This window comes from Nilaparvata lugens, chromosome 1 (assembly GCF_014356525.2).
Source record: "Nilaparvata lugens isolate BPH chromosome 1, ASM1435652v1, whole genome shotgun sequence".
Lineage (NCBI taxonomy): Eukaryota > Metazoa > Arthropoda > Insecta > Hemiptera > Delphacidae > Nilaparvata > Nilaparvata lugens.
Window position 1 is genome coordinate 14,189,256 of NC_052504.1, and position 26,644 is coordinate 14,215,899.

Consider the following 26,644-nt stretch of genomic DNA (forward strand, 5'->3'; position numbering starts at 1 on the left):
TTTGCCTGAATGGCCGCCCTTCTTTGAGCAGTTGAGTTTTGGCCTCTCCACCCACAAAATCGTGACCTACGTGAATTCCACTACTGTATATACACTACACGTGAGTTCTACTCCTGGCCTTTTTTTAAGTCCTTCCGCTGAGAGACGAGACGCCAAACTGCCTCTAGGGCGCCCGGCGCCCGGCCACCCTCGACTCAGCCTCTTGAGTCACATTTGTGCCTGGAGTTTCACCCATCTCTGGCTCTTGGATTTTTCTTTTTGCCCCTCCGAAACTGCCCTGCTGGGGCAGATCCCGTGGATTTGGAGGCAAGGCAACTTCTGGAGTTGCCTTGAGGTCCACTTTTGGTCGCCTCCTACGACAAGCATGGATGCTGTGGGTGAATTCTGGTTTTCAACACATTCTTGAGTACGATGATCGACTCAAAGCTCCCCCAATCCATAGGGGGCTAAATAAATAGGATTTTCCAATTCATATTTACTAACAAGAAGCTGCATTCAATTTTGTAGATCTATCTATTATTTTTGAACGAATAATCAGTGTATTCTGTTTTCAACCCCCCTCCCCCCAAAACCTAAGCACAGGGATAAACTGGTGCGAATCTGGATTTATCATGATAGAAAATGTCCGAATTGAATGATCATCTGAATCCTCAGATACAACTATCACCCTATTTATTGAAGTTTTGATAGGTCGTAAGGTCAATGAGTATCTTGGATACGTTTTTAATCGCAAGTAACATCAAAACTAGTTGTTGATGAGCTTACAATAATTAATAAATCTACTTGATTTATTTTGCTGGAATAGTAATTTTACTGTACTATTTGAGCTTAGAAAAAACAAAATTCTCTCCACAAGAATAAAAATTTCCAACACGCCTAATTTTCCAGTAGAGAAGAAGTGCAAGTAATTTATTCATGATTTAGTTGATATTAATTCTGTTAGTAATTTATCTAGTTTAGTTATATGGTTGTCCGATTAAATGTAATGAACCTTGCGCAAATATAATTTATACAATAAAAATATAAATTGGTGGAATAAAATTATAATTTATTTCAATAAATAAAACTCAATTTCTATATAAATATTACCTAAAACTATTAATTCAATTGCAACAGTAAAATGCCAGTTGCACTAATGTCGATCAGAGTTCAATCGTCAACCCAGTAAAAGCATAAAGCTGGATTCACATACATCAGTATCAGTGTCCGTATCTGGTACAGTGAAAATATTGATCTCATGATTTCTAATGGGATTATGTCTATTCAACCTGACCGAACAGCTATTAATAGTCTTATTAGAATTCATGGGAAGAATGTTTCCACTGAACCGGAAACGGACTCAGATAAATGGGAATCTAGCTCAATTGTTACTTGGACCACTTCCATTATCATTTTTGTAGATCTCAATCTGATCAACGTTTGTGCAACCTACACTATAAATATTTGAATAAATCTCAATCACAGTATATTCACAATATTTTCTCAAAACCATCAAATACACTTTTTAAACAGTAGATTATGCCTGTAAAACTAGCAATCTTTCTACTTCCATTGATAAAGCTCTTAGCTGAAGCGGATATACTATTTTTAAATTCCAATCCAGGTTTGGAATTGAAATTGTCTCACTGATTTTCCAAATAGCTAGTGCACTTCAACAAAATTGTCATGATGGATAAATCAGAAATTATTTTTCAATGTTGCCGCATAAATACTGGTAAAAGTATAACAAAGCAATATTTGTGAGCTTTTAAAAACAGTTTTACCTCTTCAACTGTAAGACATCATTATTTGAGGCACTAGTTATTTATTATTCTATTTCTGTGTTTTTGTTAAAGATTTTTGCAAATACTATACAGTTTTCACTTGATTTTCTGTAGGTTTACTTTCATCTAAATTCCGGTTAGAGTCTTCAGTTTGTGCATTCGATGATACGGTAGGGTCATTACTTACAACTTCACTTTCACTATTGCCATTCTGATTTCGTTCATCAAGTTGTGACCTTGTATTTTCACTACTGTTATCATGTTCTGTATTTTCACTGATTGTGGGCACATCTTCAGAGGCGGCTGCTTTTTGAGCGGCTACAAGCGACGTGGATGATAATAGAATGGTGACCTGCTCGGGAGTGGGGCACGCTATCACTATTCTGTCCTCGGGCGTGAAGCCGCTTGTGCCGCTACTCAACAGTTGCTGCAGTTTCGATAGAGTCGCCACTATATTGTTCTGTCGACAAAAAGACACACTGTTAGCGAAATTAAGAAGAATACTCAGAGTAGGCCAAACAAAATTCAAATTCAAATTTATTTCATCAAATTGAAAACAATAGAATGTATGAATCATAAAAATAATGAATAAGCAAGAAATACATAATAAGATTCCAATCAACACATAGATTCTAAAGATAACTCGTTTTCAATCTGACAATGCCAGCAAAACCTAGATTTGTGCGCTGGCACAAAATCAAGTTATGTATTTGATACAAAGTACTATACTGATAGAGTAAGTGAAACAGTTTTATGTTCACAAAAAGAAAAATGTTCGAGAGCGAGAGAAGAAGAAGGGAAGAGAAAGAAGGATGAAAGGATAAAGAGAAAGAAAGAAAATTCTGAAAAGTATATATACAGAAGTTTTACTTTAAGATATTATTGAATTCACCCTGCAATTTTATCCAATCCTCTATTACCTACAAAGTTGACTTTGAAATGAGAAAAGTTGAAAAAATGATAAGAAAATCGTATACATGGGATGCAGATAATTCTCAGAGTAGGCCAAACAAGAACAAGATAATATGAAAATCGTATACTTGGGATGTAGGTAATCCAATCACAGCACGTGTTAATGAGTTTTTTCTCAGATTCAGACAATCGTGGACGAATAAGTTCAATTTTCCTCTCAATTCAGAATGAAATAATATCTACTTTTCTAATAAGAGTATAGAGTTCTCAATCATTCAAGCAGAACTTTAGACTGTATATTCCAAATTAAGGTTTGAAGCAGTTTTGGGGAAATGCCTGTTGTTTTTACCTGGATTGTATTTGTATATGAATAAACGGATAAATAAATAAATAAAATCATGGGACTTGTAGCAGTGTGATAATTTTTCGAAAGTGATGGAGAAGCTTTATGCGCAAATTGAATGCATTTTCTCTACAACTGCAGTAATACAATAAATTTAATACTGTTTGTCGCCATTGTTGAGGTTATAAGCATGGACGATTGTATTCATGGCCTGAACTAGAAATAGAACAGATGACGACAGTCGTTCTTACAATAATGATCTACAACATTCATACAGGGTAGAGTCTTGGGTAGAATCAGGGTCTAGTCTGTTATTTCTCACCCTGAAATTGGAACTTGAACAATTGTGTTTCAATGAATAATAAAAGTTTAAAAACAGTATTGAGAACAAAAAGATGTAAACAATACTCTAGGATCTGAACCAAGACTATGCAATATGCAGCCTGCTTTCAGGATTTTTACATTTTAGTCTTCATTGTAGTAATTCATCATAATACAGAATAGATTGCAATAATATTCTATTATATAGTGAGGTATAATTTTGAAAACTTTGAATTGTAAATGTTATATTGAAAATGTATAAAAAATGTAATGTTCTTGAATTTATAAATAAACTCCTCTGGTTGTGTCATCCAATATCCAGAGAAATTATTATTATTATCTTGATTACTGATGAAGATTTGTAACAGAACAGGTATGATTCTGAGTGTGAATCACCTACATTCACTGTACTATAATAATACTGTAGTTGATAAATTTTGAATTGTCTGGTACCTTGATAGGGCGGTAGATGATGAACTCAGTATCCCTGTTGGCCAAGTAGAGCTGCATGGATCGCTGGATGCTGGGCAGCCTTGTTTTGATGCTGCGCGTGACACCCTGCACTATTGCACTGACTTGGGCCGCACGAGCCCAGCTCTCGTTTCTCAAATCATTTCCTTGGTATTGTGCCACCTCAAAACAATCAATTCATTTATTTCACTGCAAGTTTACAATGTTTACAAACATATTGCAAATATTCAAATTAATATTCTATTATATTAAGCGAGCAATTTCTCTATATATTTATTTGGTTATATATTTATGTCCAACGGATCTCGAAAACGGCTTTTAACGATTTTCACGAAATTTGGAACATAGTAGGTTTATGATACAAAAATTCGATTGCACTACGTCTCATCCCAGGGAAAACTCGCTGAAGGACATAAAAAAGATAATAATTATTCATCCTTGGAAAAACACATGATAATTTTGTTGTCTGTTGATAACGGAAGATGCGAGTGCCTGTGTGGGAGAGAACAGAATTATGTTCAGCTGTTGAACTTTTGCAATCAATCAGCGGATATCATGAGAAGTATTATCTGGCAATTATAGATAAACCGACTTAATCAACCTTATCTGATTTGTTGACATGACCAACAATATTATGATTTTATTCAAGATCCATTGTTTTTTATTCAAATTAGAGTACCTATATCAACATTTTCAAAGCTAATCATTAGTTTACAGTTTCAAGTGATTAGTGAGTGTTATTTTGATATTAAATTTGGTTTGTGAAAAATCTAAATTCGAACTTTTCTGTTTTCAAATTTTGGAATGAAAATTGGAATTCAAAAGTATATGGAACATACCTCAACCTACTTTTTGGACTACCGTATTTAAAGTGTATAAATCGAAATACGGGGAAGAAACAGTTTTGGGCTGTGCCTGTTGGTCCTTCCCCAATCAATTGAAATAATTGTGTTCTTTTTATCAATAAATAAATAAATATTATAAACTATGCTTTTATGCTTTTGTACCCCGGAGCGAAGCTCGGTGCCCCGATATTAATAATAATACAAAACATTTTCACGCATAATATACGATAACATAAATATGAATGTGCACAGTGCATCCCTCTTTAGGTTAAACCTGTGTGGAGGGATGACTCCAATTATCTAAGATGGAAGGATAAAACCGGTTCAATCACAAATACTATACAGAGGTGTCTGGTGTAGAATCGTTTGACCAGATATTGAGAGATGTTAGAATTGAGTCTTGGATCAAAATAATATTTTATACTAGTAGCGTTAATTAATTTCCTCCTGCTATTTTAAATCTGATGCGGAATAATATTTGATTCAATCGTTTTTGAGTTGCAGAAATCTTCACTTATAGTGAGGTCCACGTTATAATGACAGTATATGATCAACTTTGGTTTTGCTATGCTTGTCTATCATTCGACAAAGCCGGTGGTACTCTCCTTTTCTAGGTCAACAACGATGACAATTATGTTTTTGACAGTGTAGAAATATAACTTATTAATGCAGAGAATCGGCATCGCTATTCTTCTTTCTTTATCCACTGCCATTATAACGTGGACCACACTATAGTAGTTCAGTTACATCGACATTTTCAACAGAATCTTTGCATGGCAGGAAGCATTGAAACAAAAGTGCTTAACTAAATAGGAAAATGGAAAATAACAGTGTAAAGCTTCGATTTTCAATTTTTTTCCTTCCAATGTTTTCATCCTAACTTGAACTATTGGTAAATAACTAAACTTTGTTGTTGATTTTTTCCAGTATAACTTCCAATAAGTTGTACTTTTAATAGATATTACATTTCAACTTGGAGTACATCCTATTATAGAATTGAAAATGTTAACCATAAATTTTATTCTAACTTGTTGTCAAATTTTACAAAGTATTGAAACATAAGTGCATTATTAAACACAACGTAGGAAAATGACTACTTCTTCATAATTCGAATGACATGAGTCATTAACATTACTAGTTCTCAAATAAGTTGACAGCAGACAAATCTAGTCCCTGTATGCCTTCTTGTTTTCTGAGCGTAAGCCCATTCTGTGAATCATATTCAATAACATAGTGAGTGGAGAAAATAAGAGTAACATGCCATGGTGATAATTTGGTACAATAAATCAAGAGAATACTTCACACAGAAAAGCATCGATTGATTAATGTATCTTTTTTGAGACAAAAAAGAGTAGAGTTACCTAAAAGAGTTAGAGTTTTTTTAGAGTAGAGTTACCTTTTCCAGAAAATATGTGAGTGGCCCCACAATGAAATGAGTGGCATGGTTAATGAATGTCTCACAAGAATGTTTGAGATTTTTGTCGACATCCTTTCTTGAGTCGAGCCAATGCTCGCGAACAAGAGGTGATCCTTCCAACAGAAATTGAAGTAGGGAATCGCTGGAGAACAAAGATCCGCGTTTCTGTAGCAGATCAAATGCTGCAACAAAATACGCCATTAAAATTTCGGGCATCAGGTACTCAATTAAAAAATATAAACTGTATAGAAATAGAGATAGCGGATAATGATTGAATCATTTTATTAAAACTGATGAATGTCTTCCTAAGGGTGATTGATAATTATGTTTTTCCCCCGCTTATTTATTCTAATAATTCTGGGAATTCTCGATAATATACATCTCTATGCACTATGCATACATACAATAACTATCTCTTTTCTGTATAGGGCAAGTTTCATTTGAATGTCCGAAACATGTTGTGATAAAATATTTCAAAAAGGGTACTGAGATTTTTATTTTTCTTTATATTTATACAATAACTATTTTCTCTAGTTTTAAACATTCGACTGAGTCACTGTCAATGTTGTAGAACCGTTCCATATTGAAATAAAAACACATATATTGTCAAATATATATAAACTCTAGGATCTGAAAATATATGTGTGTTTTTATTTCATTCTAGTTTAAAATATTAAAATTCATGGCATGTTTTAAAAATCAATCAACATCGGTCAAATGCCATCAAGAACACAGGAAAATTCTGTAATGATATTTTAAAAACAAGTGTAGTTTAAACTTGTTATTAGTTTAAATTACAATATGATATCACAGTGCACAATTACCTGCCGTTTTCATTTTACTAAAATCCAAACTCATTTCTTTGACAGCAAAGTCCACTTGAAATGGTGCAATCTGCTCCCGCAAAATTAGTAGATGTTTTATTTTGAATAGTTCTCCATCCATTGGGCTCTGGAAAATACAATATGGAACAACATGAAAGCTAATACACGCCATCAACTTTATTCTTTTGATGCCATTTATAAAATTTGAGCTTTACAATACTGTCAGTTCGGTTCGGATTCCGGTCTCACAATATCTCAAACTATCAAGCGATAACTGAAAATCTCCAATACGTACACTTGCACCAGGAATATATATAAAAATAGTAATACTTTAAACGTAAATGATAAAGTTCGAAAAGGTAGTTTATTTCAGAGAAAAATGCATCTTTTGTTGAGAAATTACAACAATAAATACTGATAATACACATTACAAAGAGAAATCTACCACTAGAAATGACAATAAAGATATAATACGAAATAAATTCTTGCAATATTACTACCCATGTGGAAAATATGTCCAAGCTAGGAAGGTATCTTCTCTCTTGGCTGAATTCTATTGAAAAACATTTAGTAATTCTTTTACTGCAGCAATCCTTAACCCACCAAGCCCCACCAAAACTATGAAAGTAAATAAAAATGACTCCCCCCATAACCTATTTTGAAATAAATTTTAATACTTAAGGCCGGTTTCTGAGCTCGGGATCTATAAGTTCTGGACTTACAGAGTCCAGGACTAAAATAAGCTCTCGGGTCTAAATTGACTTTCTGAGTCACGATTTTATCTTCTAAACTCCGGAGTCTATCAAGTTCTCGACTTATCTGAGTCCAGGACTTTTAACGCAGTAAACATGAGGGAAATTCACAATATTTTGCTTTGTATTGTTGGCATTATAGCAAAACGGAAACAGCTGATTGCAGCGGGATAATTCAAATGAGCATGCTCTCCAAACTATTTTGTAAAAATACGTTTCGATTTCTTTGTGGGCCTATTCAAAGCAAAACCGTCGAAAGGTGAATGTATTAACATTTCATTTTACGTTAAGCTATTATTGATCATTGATCCTAACCAGTGATTTTAGAATAAAAATTTCATCAGGCTATTGAGTTTGAAAACGTATTTGTTTTGGAAAAACTGGAATAATAATTTATTATTGTTATTATTATATTTATATTTTGAATATGACATTGACTAATAACATTCAGATTGGAATATAAATTCCAAGGCAATCCTTGTATTATTTTGCTTGAACATTTTTAGGTTATGTCACAGTTGTAAAATGAGGTTAGTTTTTACGCATAATTCTGATACAATTTTATTACAAAATGAACTTGCAAACTATAAATTATGAATTTAGATGGACTAATCCAAATAATTTAGGTATTATATGACATCTATTTTGGCTTTTTATCTACTCCAAAACAATAACTGAATTGTGTTTGCTCAGTTAAGTCCAGAACTTGAATTTAAACCCTACCCCAGTCGAGGGTTTAAAATCACGCTGTTTCAAGTCCTGGACTTGACAATTTATGATAAATCCTTGACTCGGAAAGAGGCGAGAATCTAATTCAAATCCTGGACTTATGAGCCCTTCACTCAGAAAGCAAAATTATAAACTCCAGGGTCTAACGTGATCTCTAAACTCCAGAGTCTATTTAAGTCCTCGACTACGTTAACGCTCTGGCTCGGAAAGCCAATTTTCTGACTCCAGAGTTTAAAGCCAGTTAAAGTCTAGAACTTAGCTAAATCCCAAGCTCGGAAACCAGCCCTAAATACTTTAAATACCCAGTTTGTAATTTTCTTAATTGCATCCAAAAGGCTGATTGACAAAAAGTTTTGAGATTGGTGTGATTTAAATGTAAACATTCATTTCATGTTAATTTTAAGCCAATTACCTTGGTTGATGCAATAGTTTCGGCAGCCTCGCTTATACTTTGAATGCACAAGGATAGAGCCTCCTGAGAGAGCCCTTGGAAAATAGGCCTTTCAACACATCTGTACAGTCTTGACAGACAGACCAACGTCCTTCGTAGAGGAGGGTACCACATTCCATGCAAATCTCCCGGAGAACCTACCACAAAAAAATGAATTACAATAATTATTCAGAATATTCATTTATTATTTATATTTATTCACGATACAAATGACACTGATGTAATAACATTGGTAGATACGAGTAAATAATAAGGCAATCCTTGTGCTATTTTTCTTCCAAATTTAGATGATGACACAGTCTAAGATAAGGTTAGTTTCTCACGTACAATTCCTATACAATTTTAGTTCAAAATGAACATGGAAACTATAAATTTCGAATTTAGATGGCTTGAATAAATACATGCTTGAATAAATACAAGTATTTCACTCAATTACCACTTGAAACGATATAATATTGTTTCCGGGCTGGCAAATAATTTTTTAATAGTAGCGCTCATCGAATTTCCATCTAGCTGTTAACCCTGTTGTCAATATTTGCAGTAGCAGAAGTCTTCGGGGTGAATTACAGCATTTAATTTGGATTTTCGTTTAATAATAATAAATAATATTGAGTTATTTGAGAACATTTGAACCATGGAAGAAACACAAACTTCTATCAACTCGCTTTTTTTCTTATTCCTTCTACAACCAATCACTATCTAAGCTACCATTTAAAACACGAATAGAGCCATGAGCAAATGTTGAGATGTTCCATTGTTTTTGAATTCTAATCGCCATTAAATTCAAAATAAAACAATGACACAAATTGATTATAATGCATACATAATAAGAATTCTTTGAAATGACTTACTTAGAGCATTTCTTTGTGAGTTGAGATGAGCGACCTCTTGCGATGTGGACGATCCAATCGATATCAAAGAAGCTCTGGATTCGCACCTGCTAAGGGCGACTAATTCCTGTTCGTGAAGTGATTGAGCTATTTTCTATTTCAAAAAACAATAAAATATTTCAGGAAAGTATTCTTGAAGATTTTATCATACATATTTCCATGAACTAAAAAAGCACCATATCTAAATCCAAAGTATCTGAATAGTTGTTGAAAAGTGTGGAATTTAAATGTCATAGAGAACTTCAAAATTCGCACAAAGAGAAAAAGTGGCACCTAACTTTCTAAGAATAGTTCTTGAATTTTGTTGAAGAGATGAAATTATGATAAATCTTCTGGAAATTCATCGTTACCTAGATCAAATTTTACTACAATTTCATCTACAAATTTTAGTTTGTAAATTATTGAATCTTAAGGAAAAATCTTATCAATTCAATGGGATAAAAAAGTTTATGACTTGAATAGCTTTAGAGATATTATTGATCAAATATTTTTGAGTTTGAACGAGTTGGTTTGGTTATGTTCGATCGATGAACTGCATTGTTAATTATTGTTGAAGCTTGTGGAGAATTCTATTCTAAGAATAGAATTGAAGTTATCAGACAGACAAAAAATACCCTCAAGTCCTAGAGCTCAGAAGAGTCAATTAGTGTGTTTTTTTAAACAAAATATTACAGGTAAAATTATGAAGTTTCAAAACTGATTCTAGAAAATACTAGTATAAATGACAATGATTGAGTATGATAAAGTAGTAAATTATTGTTGAAATAGTCTCATCAATTAAAATTATTAACATTTTACAAACCTCCATCATTTCAAGCTTTTCTGGATAAGCTAAATCTCCAGGAGAAGGCCTGTACATAGCAATATCTGTTTTTAGGTAGAGATGGGCTCTAAATACAAGTCGTTCCTGAACATCCTGCAAAAGTTGTTCAGCAACTGATCCAAACGCTTCTAAGGCAACAGCTGTAAAAAAAGATATTATGATATTATTGTAGCTCAATGACTCAATTGTAAACTAAAATCTAATTTTCAGTGAAATAACACAAGAGCTTTAAAGATGTAACAGAATTACTGAGAACGCACGAGTGTGGAATGCCCCAGCATGGTTGAATCTCAGCTCGGGAATTGTGAGTCCCACACAAGGTGGGATTAGCTTGGAACTCATACTTGTGCGTATTCTGTCTGAATGCATTGAATTTAAAGTATGGAAATAGTAAAGTTAGTTCAGTATGATTTCTAGATCACGTTTTTGATAAAGTATGATGAATAATTCCGAATCGTAATTAGTAGAAAAGAAATGAATTGATAAACATTTCGTTCAAAAAATTTATAATTAAACTATTATTATAATTACCACAAATATAATATACGTAAAATATAATAGCAACTCACTGTTATTTTGCACGTGGTCTTGTAGCATCTCAATCCTCAAAATCGAACAGAGTTCAGCCAAAGTCTCCAAGTGCTTCATATGGACAACCATAGGACGTAATTTGTCGTATAAACTCATACAAACTGATTCCAAATATTGCCTGTAATAATACAATTTTTTCGTGAGTTACAGTGATCTGAAAGTATTGATTAACTATGCACAAATTTAACTATTCGTTGATGAAAATAGATACGACATAAATTTCCTGACTATCAATCTCATGAGAGAGAATTTGAAACAGCAAATAATTACAAAAATAAAACAATACAGCAGTTTTGAAGAAGTTTTGAATGAGCATTAAATAAGTTATGTATTAGATGAACTAAAAAAATATAGAACTTTCCTAAAACTGGATGTCATTCTTACAAGTAGCTTAATAATCTCTTTGGAAACAGTTGGGTTCGTGGCCACACTAGGATCAAATAGCTCAGATAATATAGGAGACGTTGCTTGCTATTCCCGCTGGACGGGTGTTCACTTGAGCCGAGAAGATTCGAATATCGTACAATATCAAATCCAAAGCTGTTCCTTTCCCAAATTTTGATAGAAATAGTTTAAAAATTGAAAAAGGTACATTCGACGAGTTTAAAGCTAAATTTTATATAGTTTAAACGTTCATAAAAAGTTCAAAAACGTTCAAAAAAGAACACATTATATAAATTGCAAATTTCTTCCTCTTTCCAACCATATCCTCAGAATTGGATTTTGACTGATAGTTCTCGAGTTATTGACGTTTTTCAAAAATATCGAAAATTGATATACCTCGAAAACTAAGGTCGATATAAGAAAATTGTACTAGACATTTTTGTTGCAAATTGTATGTAGAATCTATGGTCATCGACTGTTACACCATTAGTGGAACACTCTGTATATATAAACCGGAAATTAAGATGAATTGAAACTCAAATCAAATAAAAATATTTAAGGCCCGTATGCAGATACTCGGTTTAAACGGAGAAATGTCAGCTGTTCGTTTGAAACACATTATGATAAATGCAACCATATCCACAAGTTAACGTGGTTTAGCGTTAAACGTAGAGTTGGCATAAGGCTCTTAATCACCGCATTGAGTTTGTGAACATACGTGAATAAAGGTGTTGGCTGGGTGAAGAACTGATGATAGAGACGAAGCTCGTCCTGCGACACGTGAATCAAGAAGGCACAGGCAGATCGCGTGAACGAGCAGTAGTCGGCTCGGTAGGTCTCTGCCAACTCTTCGACTGTCTGCTCGGCGGCCGGCTTCATCAGCTGTTGTCGCTGATCCAGGTAGCATTGCTGGAACTCGACTAGCAGCTCCTCATACCTGCAACCAATTCAACAACAATCAATGATAGTTGGTCAATTGAAAAAGAGATGATCACTTGAAGTGGAGATATTATCTTCAAGTAAAGATGGTCACTTGAAGTGAAGATATTACCTTGAAGTAAAGATGGTCACTTCAAGTAGATAAGGTTCCCAAATGCATGTCATGGCTAAAGCGGGACATTCACTATCCGATTTCTTTACAACAATGTTGTACCCATAGTAAGACCGCTAGTCGGATCTTTCACCACTCACACTCCGACTGGTTGTCCACGAGTTAGTCCAACATCCCCACTCACATTCCAACTCGACTCTGACTACTGCTGAGACCTTGAGAAGTGTTGGACCTCCAGTTTATGCAACTCGTCCGGCTACACATCTAACATTCGACATAACCCCATTTACGGCATGAAATATATAGAATAGAATGACTTTTTTTTGTTGACGTGGCGAAGTTTAGACAAGAATGTCCACTCTTAATACAAAATATGCAGAGATAACAAACATAGATAACATAGATACGCATAGATATACATAGATAAATGAATTGAATAAATGTAATTGATTGTGATATGTGCACTTACTCTGGTAGAACACTTCTCCTCTGTTCGATCATGGCCAAGAGCGGCTTGACCCGGGTGGTGGAGGCCTGGAAACGCGCATAGTGGCTGGCATCCGATGTAGGACATGCCTGCGCTTGCGCATGCGTCTGCTGTCGCGCCGCCACAAACGTGTTCAACACAAACGAACGAAGTAGCGACACCGCCTTGGCCAGGCAGTGCTGGTAGCGCGCACTGTACACTGCACACTCTTTGTACTTGTCCTAAACAATATTGCACAAATTATCTGCATATTGCGAGTACAAATATGTGTCATGCAGTCTCTTCAAATGTACATACTCAATAATATTCAAATAAATTTTTTACCATGCTCAGTGTCCAATAATAACACAGTGTACCAGTAATTTTCAATGCCAACTTTGTACCATACAAATAGAGTCCCTAAGATCGGCCAGATTTCAAATTGTTTTGCTTATAGAATTAGATGAACATAACATAAAAGATAATTTTCAATTATGTTTTAAAGGTAAAAGGAAAGGAAGCCGTGGACAATACGGAAGCTCTTTTTCCTTTTATTTAAGGTAAAAGGAAAGTTCAAGGAGGTTAGGTTTTTGTTTTTAAATAGCAATAAGTATGATGCATATCCATACTTTTTCACTAATAAAATGAAACTTGAATTAAAAACACTTATAAAGTGAAAATGCACTTACTATCAGTAACCCTGAGTCTGATGATGACCCAAACTAGGTAGAAACGATCGGCACTACTAATATTAAAGTGCATTTTCACTTAAAAAGTGTTTTTAAAATTCAAGCAATGAGTTGATATTATTCAAGATAGTTTGGTAATTTCAGATAATAAACACAAATTAAGAAAGTTGAAATATTGGGAAATTTGAAATACCAGGCAAAATGGATATCACCTCAAATAAACGATGAAGCTGTATGAATTATGGAGCTCCAAACAAGTCTGCCAGAAACCAAGTGGTAGGTTGTTGTATAGGACATCTTTAGGCTATACACCATCATCATAAATCATAATACTCCACAGTTTATTAATCGATAGTTTGGTGATATCATCTGTTTGCCAATCTATTCTATTTTATGTGCCGCTGGTATTTATTGAAGGAATCATTTTTGTTTAACAGCAGTGAACGTTCTTCCAACTCTCAAACAAACGTTAAATCTTCACTACAATTTAAAAACATATATCTTTCATATTAAGTGTTCAATTCAATTTAGAAGAATGATACTTAGTAAATGTTAGAATGGTTATCTGATATTATCATCATCAGTTTATTCATCCATCCAGCTCATTACATAGGCGGAACTGTCAGTCTCAGTCAAGTAATTAAGATATTACAATTCTATCAATGTTTCCCAAAATTAACATTTGAATGTATCATAATGATAGAATTTTATATTGATAATAAATAAAATCTCAGTTGAGATGAGTTATAGTTCTACTTACATGCAGCTTCATGTAGCCAATTGCCTGGTCAATCTGATCAAGTAGATCAGAAAATGTAGGACTGGTTACAGCCAAAGTAGGTGAATCCAACCTTTGTGCTATCTGAAATATAGCCTTGAAATGATGAAGTCGTTCAGTTACATCATCATTGATTTTCATTAGTTTGGTCTGGAAAAAAGAACATGAACGTCAATTTATGAAAGCAGGAGCTGAAGATGTTTTGCAGTCAGAATCATTTGATTCAGAAACCCTGACATTATCAAGGCATAACATGGAGAATCTGATCAAAATTAGAAGGGTGACCGCTTGAGCCAACTGCTCTGAATATGATTCATGAGTTTTAAAATCGCTTCCCGGTCGTTCGGAACCCACCTAATACTGTAGGTACATTAATCTCTCATTATCACGAACAGGCATAGATTGAGCTCATGTGGGAATCACCTTCAGTGAAAAAATGAATTTGTAAATTACATTGGAATTCTATTTTCGATCCAAATTTACTGATCAAATAAAAACTAGAGTAAATTATGTGATTGGTGTGGAATTTATAAATGAACTATAATAGAATATTCCAATGATATGACTAGTGTAGAGATTAACAGCACAAACTGAGATAAGAGTTGTACTATTAGTTATTCGGTTGGAAGGATAAGGCCAGTTCTGCTAACACACACAGTCATGAGCTAGAAAATCATATGCTGGTGGTTCGGAGTCCATCTAATATTGTAGGTTCACATCTCTCACCGACAAAACTCTTATTACCACAGCACAAGCCCAGGCTTTATGTGGGAATCCTCTGAAAAACTCATACGTGTCCATGTCACTACAGCAATCAAAAATCAGCATAGTAACACATAGCTTAATTCAATGTCATAGAGAAACAATAGCGTAAATAGATATACCATGGTATAGGGAATTTAGGTCGCAACTTTTACTGTTATCTCAAGCTGATTACTGTCGATTATTGTCAATTTTTACTGTTTTGTTGGGGTGATAGTGTATGAACGGCACAATTTGAGAGACTACCAGCGTCACACAGCTGCATAGGAAAGAACTTTGTGAACTATCGGCTTGGATAACAGTAAAAGTTGCGACATAAACGCCCTATACCACGGGATATCTACTTATGCTATCGTTTCTATATGTCAATGTGTACTGCGATGTTATCTGTAGATGGTGTTCACTTAATTAAGGCTGGGCAAAGGCTAAGTATAAACTTTCTACTCGTGATATTTTTCAAAGTTTTTCTATTTGTATATCATTAAGCTATCAAAATAAAAAAGTTTTCTCAGGAAAACATTTTTTCTACGATCATTACTTTTTGAGATATGAGTGCCTGAAGTTTAAATCTTTGGGACAGAACATTTCAAATTCGGAAAGAGATAAATCCATGAGATTTGGAGGATAGATTCTTCATGGTATTGTTGATCTAGTAGAATAAAAATTTTCTGAAAATATCAATTGTTAAGATAGTTATTCAATTTACTAAAAATAACCAAAAATAACTTTTAGTTGAGTTATTTTTGGTAAATTGAATAACTTTTTCAAAAATTGATATTTTCAGAAAATTTTTGTTTTACTAGATCAACAATACCATGAAGAATCCATCCGAGTAGAAAGTTTATTTTTAGTCTTTGCACAGCCTTAAATACTACACTGATATTACTTTTCATTCTAATAAAATCAATTTAATGTCATTAAGTGACTAATTCTAAGGCCGGTTACAGAGCTTGACCGACCGTCAGTGCGTATGTACCATCCTGACCGTACGCATCGATGAATCAGTTTTACACATTCAGAGCTCGACCGACCGTCAGTGAGTATGCACCATCCTGAACATACATAAGTTTTTCTGACTCACAAAATGGACGCCTTCACAGATTATTTAATTGCAGCTTATTATCTTCGTAAACGAAAGATTAAAAGACGTAGATATCAAGTTCATCCGATGGTCGCCCAAAGAGCATTTCAAAGGGAATTTAGTACCATTACAGTATATACATCATTGCTTGGGGTGAAGATACATTTTTCAACTACCTCAGAATGTCCATCAGAAATTTTGATGAGTTATTTCGAGCTTGTATCACCATTGGGAATACTTGCAGTCACTTTAAGCTAAGGTCAAATAAATGTAGATAATATTATTAATATATGATTTTTTCAATAAAAAATTTAGAAATGATTGAAGAAATTTATAGAAAAACTCTGAATTCAAATATGACACTATTAATTGAATTCATTCATTATGCTATTCAATTCAATATCAGCTGATTGTCGGGCAGAGGTGTCAGCACATTGGTTATGTTGCGATCGGGCTACTGATCGCTTCTATTTGTTTCAATAGCGCATCAGTCGACCGATGGAACGGATGCGCACGAGCTCGACCGATGGTATTCGTACGCTCTATAAAACGCATGGTCCTGACCGTGCGCATGCGTGCCGTCAGTCCTGCTCTGTACGGATACATGGAATCTCTATGGAAAAGACAAGCGCGACTGACGTACGCACTGACGGTCGGTCGAGCTCTGTAACCGGCCTTAGGGTGTGTTCACATTGAATTCGTATATGTGCAAGTACACGTCAGATCATGCATAAACCTGAAAACAAAATTTGGAAAATGGCATTGAAACACGTTGTGAATTGCATGTAGCTGCTCACATTTAACGCAACCAGTAAGTGCACGCGTTCAGTGTGAGTGTTCCTATTGCTCTTTCCAGATTTTGTTTCTCATCTGCACGCTTAGTCATGCATGATCGAGTGTGCACTTGTACATATACGAATCCAATGTGATCACACACTAATAGAAGTTTTGTATTCTCACCTGCTCAGCTAAGAGGTCGTTGCTAACTTGATGCAATGAATTTGTTTTATTAGAAACCTGTTTATATTTCTTACTCAGTAGATTGAGGTTGGATAATGCTGAATCAACCTGAAAAATGAAAAACAAAACGTTTTATTTTCTGTGACTTTGAACTGAAATTGAAACAGTAGCTATACGCTCTGCTCAGCTGCTGGATGAAGGACCTAAGCACTCTAGCAATCTAGATAAAATAATTCATCTATTATATTCCATAGGATGATAAGACTTCCAATTCAAAATGGTGAATAATGCCAATCATAAAATTATTGGGATTTTATAATTTGATCACCAATTCCTTAACGTTTCACCACAAAAACGGAATATGAATAATGCAAGAATAAGATAAGCTTACAATAATATTACTTTATTTGCATAAAAAACGTGAAGTAATTGAATAATTCAAAGCAAAATTGAAACAATTTACAAAACGGTATGAATGGATGTACTAATTTAATATTGTCCATACGTTCTTTAAGGTACAATTTACATAAATCTACAAAATACTGTAGAAAATGAACAGAACAATAAATATGGCCTGCAAATTTTTAACCATGTTTCTCTGCCAACATGAAGGAAACTAATTTTTATTTATTTATTCCATTGACAATCGCAAATCATAATCAAAATATGATTGGGAGAGGACAACAGGCTTGATTGCTTGATTCGATAAAAGGCATTGTAAATGGATATATCCACTTGTCTAAGAGCAGAATCGAGTTGAGCATGTGAGCCACTATTAGTATAGTATTGAAGAGTTTTCAGTTGATAAATTGTACATACCTGCAATAAGAGGTTTGTACACTGTTCATATTCTTCAGATAGTTGTTTTACATAATTTTCATAGACAGCATCATCTTTGTGAATCCACTTTGCTTCCAAATTGCTATACCACTCCAAAAACTGAAAAAACAAACCTTGGAATAAGTATTTTATCAGAACCTATTTATGCTGGTTGTTCTTCACGAGCTATACACTTCAACTTATACCAGCAGAGCCGGATAGGGTGTGTCACATAAATTGAAGAATAAACTTTGAATTGTAAAAATTGCATGTGCAAGGCGACTTCAAAAAAACTCTTGTAACCCATAGAGAGCGTTTTACCTAAATCAACTTCAACTTTACTTTAAAGTCAGGATGCCAAAGACTCAGATGTCTAGGCAGCTTGTAGAAAACTTTAAAGCCACAGTAGGAAAAGAGTTTCTAGTCTTAGGGTCAAAAAATAGTGGAGCGGCGAAGGTAGTAGCTTCAAACTTGACTATAGCATACTACTCTGATCCAATTCTCTTTCTGGACTGCCAACATGATGGAACCTAATGATGATTCGATATTAATATTGTAAATGGATTTATTCACTTGTCCTCAGAGGAGAATAGAGTTGAGCATGTGAGCTATATTAGTATAATGAAGAATAATTTTCAGTTGAGAAACTAAATACCAAGCCAAGTTGACCCAATTAAATACATGCATTATTTTCAATTCTCTCAAGCTTAATGCTACCTTTGCCGTTTTACTATGTTTTGACATGTTTAATAACTGATAGTAGGTCAAAAGATTCCAGTAGGTCTAAAGAGTAGTCATCATTGATTAATGTATTGAGCTTGACCTACATGTGTGTATATTTGTGATTAGATGTGTACATGATACATAGAAGAATAAGTTAATATATCCTAAACTATTAAACGAGCAATTTCTGTTTATATGTTTAGATGTTTGGATGTTTATATGTTTGTATTTCACCGGATCTCGAAAACGGCATTAACGATTTTCACGAAATTCAGAACATAGTAGGTTTATAATTATAAAGATTCGTTTGCACTAGGTCTCATCCCTGGGAAAACTCGCTGAAGGACATTAAAAGGATAATTATTATTCATCTTTGGAAAAACATCTGACAATAATTATTTCGTCGTCTGTAGGTGATGGAAGTGAGTGACCGAGTTCATGTGTGTGGGACTGTGTCAAAATTATGACTCAGCTGTTGAACTTTTGTAATCATTCAATCAGGTACTTAGTGCCGGTTGCAAAAAAGCCGGGTTATTTTCAATCCTGATTAATTCCAGTGGATCCATCTTTTTGAAATGGTCATCTCTGATTTGATTCACGTGAAGTTAATCAGGATTAGAATTTAACCGGCTTTTGTGCAACTGGGCCTTTGTGAGGGAAATTTTTGCATTCCTCTGGGAATTAATCTCAATTTACTGTTATTAGATGGAACATTTCTGTATGAATGTTATTATAATTTCTTCTTTCGTAATAAATTTTTCATGCTTATGCACTCCAGAGCGAAGGTCGGTCCCCGATATTAACAATTAAATCATAAAGATTTATAAGAAATTAGAATAATGCATGACATTTTGTTCAAATGACAATTTTTTTATTGTGTTTTGTGCAATAATCATAATAAGCAATAAAATTGAATTTAAATTTAAGAAATCATTGAAATTTGTCGATTTTTTCTAAATAAATAGGAAGATTTCTTTCTTTTGTTGAAGCAGAATCTTCACAGCACAATACCACAGTTGATATGGCTAATTGATGAGCCATGGTATATATGCTAGGTACTTCCGAGAGACATAACTTCTCAACTTGATTTTGACCGTCTATTTTTAGGACCTATACCAAGATAATATGAATTCTTCGACTTTTTGTTACTGACAGGTCTTTTAAGTCTCTCAACTTGTCCTTGTAATCTATTCACCCTCATTATGGACTTGATATTGACTTGAAATCAAATAGAATCATGCCCTCATGCAGGGCAAGCTATTGTCAACACTTTATTCAGCCATGCCACTTATCACGATATCAGGGTGATATCCAACATGAAACCCAGCAGCTCCTCACTGACATCTATAGTTAGTTGATTCTGCTTTCGTTCTATTGATTCTATTTTTCGTTCACAAAAAAATATAAAGAATAGAATTACCCTGAAATACTATCAAAAGTGTTAAAATTACAAGTGAATAGATTCTGGAGTTGTATTTTTTTATATTTCAACAAAGATAAGCATGCTAAAATTGAGATACAGAACGCCACACGAAGGCCTTACAAGAAGTAACAAGCTGCTCCCATAATTTAAAAATCTAGATAACTATCAAGCTGATAACTTATGCTTGCGAAACAAAATCGAGATCCTAAACAATGATCTTCGGGAATACAAAAGTGATAAGGCTTTGAGTAGTCTTGGAGTCTTGGTTCTTCAGGATTCTCAGATGATTGATCCCAAATCAAATGAGAAACGTTAGCCAGGCCTGCGAGCACTTGTGCTAGGTGATTCAATTATCAAGCACTTCAAATGGGGAAAATCAATGAAAGGTTCTTTTTTCAGATCATACTCTGGAATCAATATAGATTCAATGCCAAAAAAGCTCTCAGATTTTGAAGATGTATACGATGATGTGTTGTTTCATGTAGTTATAAATTATGTATGGAGATCTAATACACCTGATGAATTGGGAGACAAAATGGAGCATCTTATCAGTGTGGCTAAATCAAAGTTCCAATTGGGCAGCTTAGTGGTCAGTGGTCTGCTTCATAGAAGGGATACTGATTATAGGTACATCGATGCAATAAATGGGGTAATTGAATGACATTGTGGCCAAAAGAATTGTATGTTTGTGGATCCAAACTGTTGGGTAAGGGGTCGCAGTCTTGCTCAGGATGGACTTCATCTTAATCGGAGAGGTTCAAACATTATAAAAAACTTATTTAATAGAACTATAATGAGCTTTGAAGTTGATGAGAACCAGGATAATCTTTCTCAGACTCATATTTGCTCCAGTGAAGACAATTTGGAGGGTGACACTTCTGCAAATGCTATTCCCAGTCGCCTTGGTGGTGCTTCTGATAATATTGAGGACATTATTCAGAAAATACCAGTTGTCACTTCTAATAGACATAATATTTTTTTAGAAGAAGGGAAGGAGCATCACAACCCATTTCAATTGATTGTCTGGCTGAGGCAAGAACTAGAGCTCTTAATCAAGCACCTCCCCGGAATGAGAAAACTTTAAACATACTGCACTATAATATTCGTAGCATTAGGAGCAAGAATGACGAACTGGCCATTCATATCGAAAAACTTCAAGACGATAATGTGATCAAAAGAGTAGATTTGTTGTGTTTAAGTGAGACTTGGTTGAATGGGAATGAGACAGTGGGTATTGATAATTTTATTCTCGTCTGCTGTTTCAATAGGCCGACAAAGAGGGGTTAAGGCGTTGCTATCTATGCCAGAGAAGGAATCCTAGTATCAGAGTACTCTCTGCCGGGAGTATGTGAGACTGACTTTGAGGCTTCGGCATCAATTTTCAATGAGTGTTTCTTGGTTGTGTGTGTTTACAGGCCACCTGGGAGTGATATAGCAGCTTTTGTGACCAATCTTGATCATCTCTTAACCTCGACTTTTGGAAGATTTGAGAGAATACTTATTGTTGGCGATTTTAATGTGGATTTTTTGGGTGACTCTATTCCGGGGCTGGAGGTATTGTCGGTCTTTAACTCTCATGGCTTGCGGGGTCTCATTACTGAGCCAACTCGTTTAGCATATAATTCATCATCGCTATTGGATAATGGTTTTATCACTACGGAATGTGTTGAGTCAGTCTCTGCAAAGGCTATTGGTCTCTCCTTGTCGGATCATTTGGCTCAGGAATTTGTGATCTCTTTGGGGGAGGGATCTATACAGCATAGTGATTTTGTTTTGAGATCCTTTTCCTCAAGAAATAAGTACAGGTTCTCTAACTTCCTCCTTAAATGTGACTGGGGCCCTCTTTATACTGATCATAGCTCCTTTGATGAAAGGATGGACTACTTCATGAGTAAGTATAGTGATGCCTTCATCTGTGCTTTTCCATTGGTGAGGATGAGAGCAAAAAATCATACAAGGAAGCAAGCTTGGTTGAATCCTGAAAGAGTCTCTGTGATATGAAGAGGGATTTGGAGTTATTCATCAGGATCTATCCTCGGAGCGAGTCTCTTAGAATTTTTTTTTAATTTGTCTCATGGAAGATTAGAGCCCTCATCCATTCCCTCAAGGCTGACGTCTCAAAGCGACTCATTTGTGACGCAAATAACAAGTCAAAAGTAATTTGGGACTTGATAAAAAAAGAGACAGCTCGCAGGGCTACAACTTCTCATCTCCCAATTGTTGTAGATGGGCTCCCTCCCTCTGAATTCACCCACTGTTATTGCAAATGCATTAAATGACTATTTTGCGGGTGGTATGAGTGATGTTGCTAGTACTGATGCAGTGAATTTTTTATGAATTGTTGGTGAATGCCAATTCGGGAAATGTCATTTTCTCTGGGATCCCTAGATTTTCGGAGGAGGATTTGATGGTCACTGTTTATAAGCTGAAGAATAAGATGTCAAGTGGCCTGGATGAGATACCATGTAAAATTTTCAAGGAGTTTTTCAACGAGGTGAGTGAAACTGTGACTCATTTGTTCAATCTCTCTAGTGATGTGGGCATTTTTCCATCCTGCTTCAAGGTAGCTAGGGTCAAGCCAAAATTCAAGAAAGGATCCAAAAGCCAGGTTGGTAATTATAGGCCGATAGCCAATCTGTCATCGGTCTCCAAGCCCTGGGAGCGAGCAATTTATGATGCAATCTATGACCATTTTAAGAGCAATAATTTGTTTTCGAGCAGCCAATTTGGTTTCCATAAGAATAAATCAACAGTGGAGGCATTGGAATCGTTTGTGAGTGAAGTTTATTCCTCTCTGGATCAGGGTCAGAAGGTGTTGGGCTTCTTTGTGGACCTCAAAAAGGCGTTTGATATGCTTGACCATAAAATTTTGATTGAGAAGCTGTACTATTATGGTATCCGAGGCAATCTACTGAGTCTTGTAGAATTATACTCGAGGGGTAGGAAGTCAGGTGGTTAAGGTGAGGGCTTCTCAGGGGCAGCTGATTGATCAGATTTTTAAATCACATCCACGCTCCCTCTCTAAGGGAGTACCGCAGGGATCGATCTTGGGCCCTTTGTTGTTCCTTGTTTTCATGAACGATTTCCCTTGTAATGTGCCGTCAGCAAGGTCTGTCTTATTTGCTGATGATGCAAATTTCTTAGTTTCGGCGAATAATGTCGTTGAATTACAAGCTATTGGTGATGCTGTTCTTGCTGAAATTACAAGGTCGTGATCTGAAAATAAGCTTGAAGTTAATATAGGAAAGACAACCTTCATTGAATTCTCAATCCACAGACTTCCTATAAATCAATTGGAGTTTGAGGTTGAGGCAAAAGGGTTACTACCCTCTGATGCAACTGATTTTTTGGGGGTTTCTGTGGATCAGGGATTAACATGGTCCTCCCAAGTTCAATCTCTTTCTAGGAGATTAAACTCAGCTGCGTATGCAATGTCCAGGCTCAGTAGGGTATTAGTTCATGAGGCAGTGATCTCTGATAACTATGGATATTATGAGTCATTACTGTCTTAGTGATATTGCTGTGGGGAGGATCAAGATTCTCTACCTCTATCTTCCGTGCCCAAAAGAGAGTCCTAAGAATCATATTTAGAAAGCCACCCCGTTTCTCGTGTAGATCGCTATTCAAAGATAATAGAATTTTGACGGTTCCTAGTCTCAGTCTCTATTTGTACCATCTGGCAATTTTTGCTTATAAAATGAAAGATGATTGGATGACAGGTGTGGATGTTCATCAACACAATACAAGATACAGGGGCTTAGTCAGAGTTGAACAGCACAGGACAGGGTTTTATGAGCACAACCCAAATTACATTGGCAAAAAAGTGTTCCACTGTTTACCCTAGAATATAAAAGCTTCAAGACTAATCTAAAATGTTGGCTATTAGAGAAATGTTTTTATGAGTGGCGAAGTATCTTCGACCATTGAATATTTGCATTAGTTATAAATGTTGTCTAGGTCTTAGATATAAGTTATTTGTGTTATGATGAGATATAAGTTATTTGTATTATGATGAGAGTTGTTCTATTATGTACAATTATTGTGTTTTGTGTACCAATGTCTTGTTTTTTGCCTGTGATCTATTATTGTATGACTATTGTCGATATGGTGCTCGTCACTATCCATGACATGTATAATAAACCAATAATAATAATAGATACAGTAATGGGAAATTATTATCTAGGTTAAATTTTTTTATTGAACTAATGAGGTGGTTAGACCTTTAATACCTTCTGCTTTATCATTACCCACACTTGTGGGATCGATGGCGTCATAAAACTCAAAACACGTAATTCAACATACTGTAACCGTTCAGATGGCAGCGATCCCGAGACACTGCTTACACTGTAATATGCCTTGTCACACAGCAGCTTCCGGACGGTTCTCTTGAAGGCGGCCTCATCCAACTGCTTCACACCAAGAGGCAGCTTGTTAAAGAATTTTAGGGCAGAAATCCTATAACTGGCCTGTGATCGGCGAAGGCGTCTCCTGGGAGCACGCAACTGGAGTATGTCACTACGGGCAGCTAGAGTATGCTGTATCCCCTTGACATAGCACAGGAGGATGTAATGGCTAATGACCGTCAGTACACCAAGGCGATCAAAGATGGGCTTACAGTGAGCAAGATGGTCGCTGCCTGTTGCAGGAAGCAAATGCGGGAGAGTCGGCTGGTTACCTGCTATATATGAATATGACTGTTCCAGCTGAGTTTGCTGTCCAAGACAAAACCCAGCAGCTTCACTCATTTCTGAGGGCCACGCAATTCTCGTGACAAGCTGCAGATGATCCTTTGGGTCTTGTCTTCATTCAACTGGAATTGATTAGCCAGAAACCACGAAGTGGCAGATCGTAGATGCTCCGCAGATGTCTCCAAAACCCGCTCAAGCTCGGCACCCAACAGCAGTAGAGAGGCATCATCCGCAAACACCAAAGAGGAACCGTGATCGTAAAAGTTGAGAGTAAGGCACTTGAATGGATCGAGAACTACCTATCAGAAAGACTACAGTATGTGGAGATTGACCACCATAATAGCAACTTCACCACTACCTACAAATCTTCACTTCGCCCAGTGACCAGAGGTGTATCCCATACTAGGACCTCTGCTCTTCCTGGTGTACATAAATGATTTTCCAAAAGAACTACAGAGTGAGAAAAAATGCATCTTGTTTGCGGATGACACCACAATACTTATCCCATCTGAGAAGACCACACCAATAACAAAAATAATCGAACCGGCAATAGAGGAAGTAACCCCAATATGCAATAGACTACAACTAACTATGAATAAAAACAGAACAGTCCACCTCAAATTCACACCTACAGGAAATGGCGCAGCAACAGAACAGACAAATGACAACATAATGACATAAAGCTCCACAAAATTCCTTGGCATACTAATAGACAGCCACCTGAAATAGCAGAACCATATAGAACACCTGAGCAAGAAATTATCCTCAGCAGCCTATGTGATCCGAAGAATACGACATATCTCAGATGAAGACACTGCCTTCATTGCCTATCACTCACTATTCGCATCGCACCTTCGTTATGGCATTGCGGCTTGGGGTTCAACAGCACAAACTAACCTTGATAAAATACTGAGAATCCAAAAAAGAGTAATAAAACGGTATTAGGTGTAGATAGGATTGAGCACTGCAGAGACCTATTCAAGAGCAGCAAAAACCTGATAGTCATCTCGCTCTATATATTGGAATCAATAGTGCAAGCAAAGGAGAGAAATCCCACACTGAGATCGGATTTTTACAAATACAACCTGCGAAACCAACACAACCTAAATCTACCTCAACACCGACTAAGAAAATATAGCAGATCCCCAACCTATGCAGGATCTTTTTTCTACAACTTGCGTCCTGAAAACCTAAAATCAATCTCAAGAAAGAGAGTATTTGTAAAGCAGCTCAGAGTATATTTGACAGACCGGCCAAACTACTACTTAAATGAATATGTAGATGAACACACTTACATACACAGGCGATAATCCTTATAAATCATGACGACTCCTGCAGCTTCATGACTGCTGGGAAGACGGATAAAGTAAAAAAATCCAAGTTTATTCAACATGACTAGGAACAGTGTAGGCCCTAACATTGATCACTAAGGAACAGCAAAAGCCACCGGAAGTCTGGGAGTTTGCAACACTGAAAGAGACAAGCTGAGTCCTCCCTAAGACCATAGAAAATCAGCTTTTTAAGTAGAATGCCATGGTTCACACAGTCGAAAGCTCTGCTCAGATCACACAGAGCCAGAAAAATGTAATTGAAACAACTAGCTATCTATATAATAGGTCATTAAATACTTTACCTTGTCGCTAGTTTCTATGGATTTAAAAGTTTCATTTTCTGGCGATTCAACGTTT

General features: G+C 35.6%; 1 protein-coding gene across 1 annotated transcript; it reads right to left on the reverse strand.

The window, feature by feature from the left end:
- Positions 1-1,027: 1,027 nt before the first annotated feature.
- On the reverse strand, positions 1,028-26,644 carry LOC111049224 (conserved oligomeric Golgi complex subunit 3; the record flags this gene model as incomplete). The annotated part of the gene is given in 14 exon segments (XM_039431118.1): positions 1,028-2,223; positions 3,793-3,972; positions 6,052-6,254; positions 6,897-7,023; positions 8,790-8,965; positions 9,680-9,812; positions 10,521-10,681; positions 11,111-11,250; positions 12,235-12,453; positions 13,037-13,275; positions 14,483-14,650; positions 17,304-17,411; positions 18,123-18,242; positions 26,590-26,644. Coding segments are annotated over 14 exon segments (2,404 nt in total), but the record flags the coding sequence as incomplete, so codon positions are not given.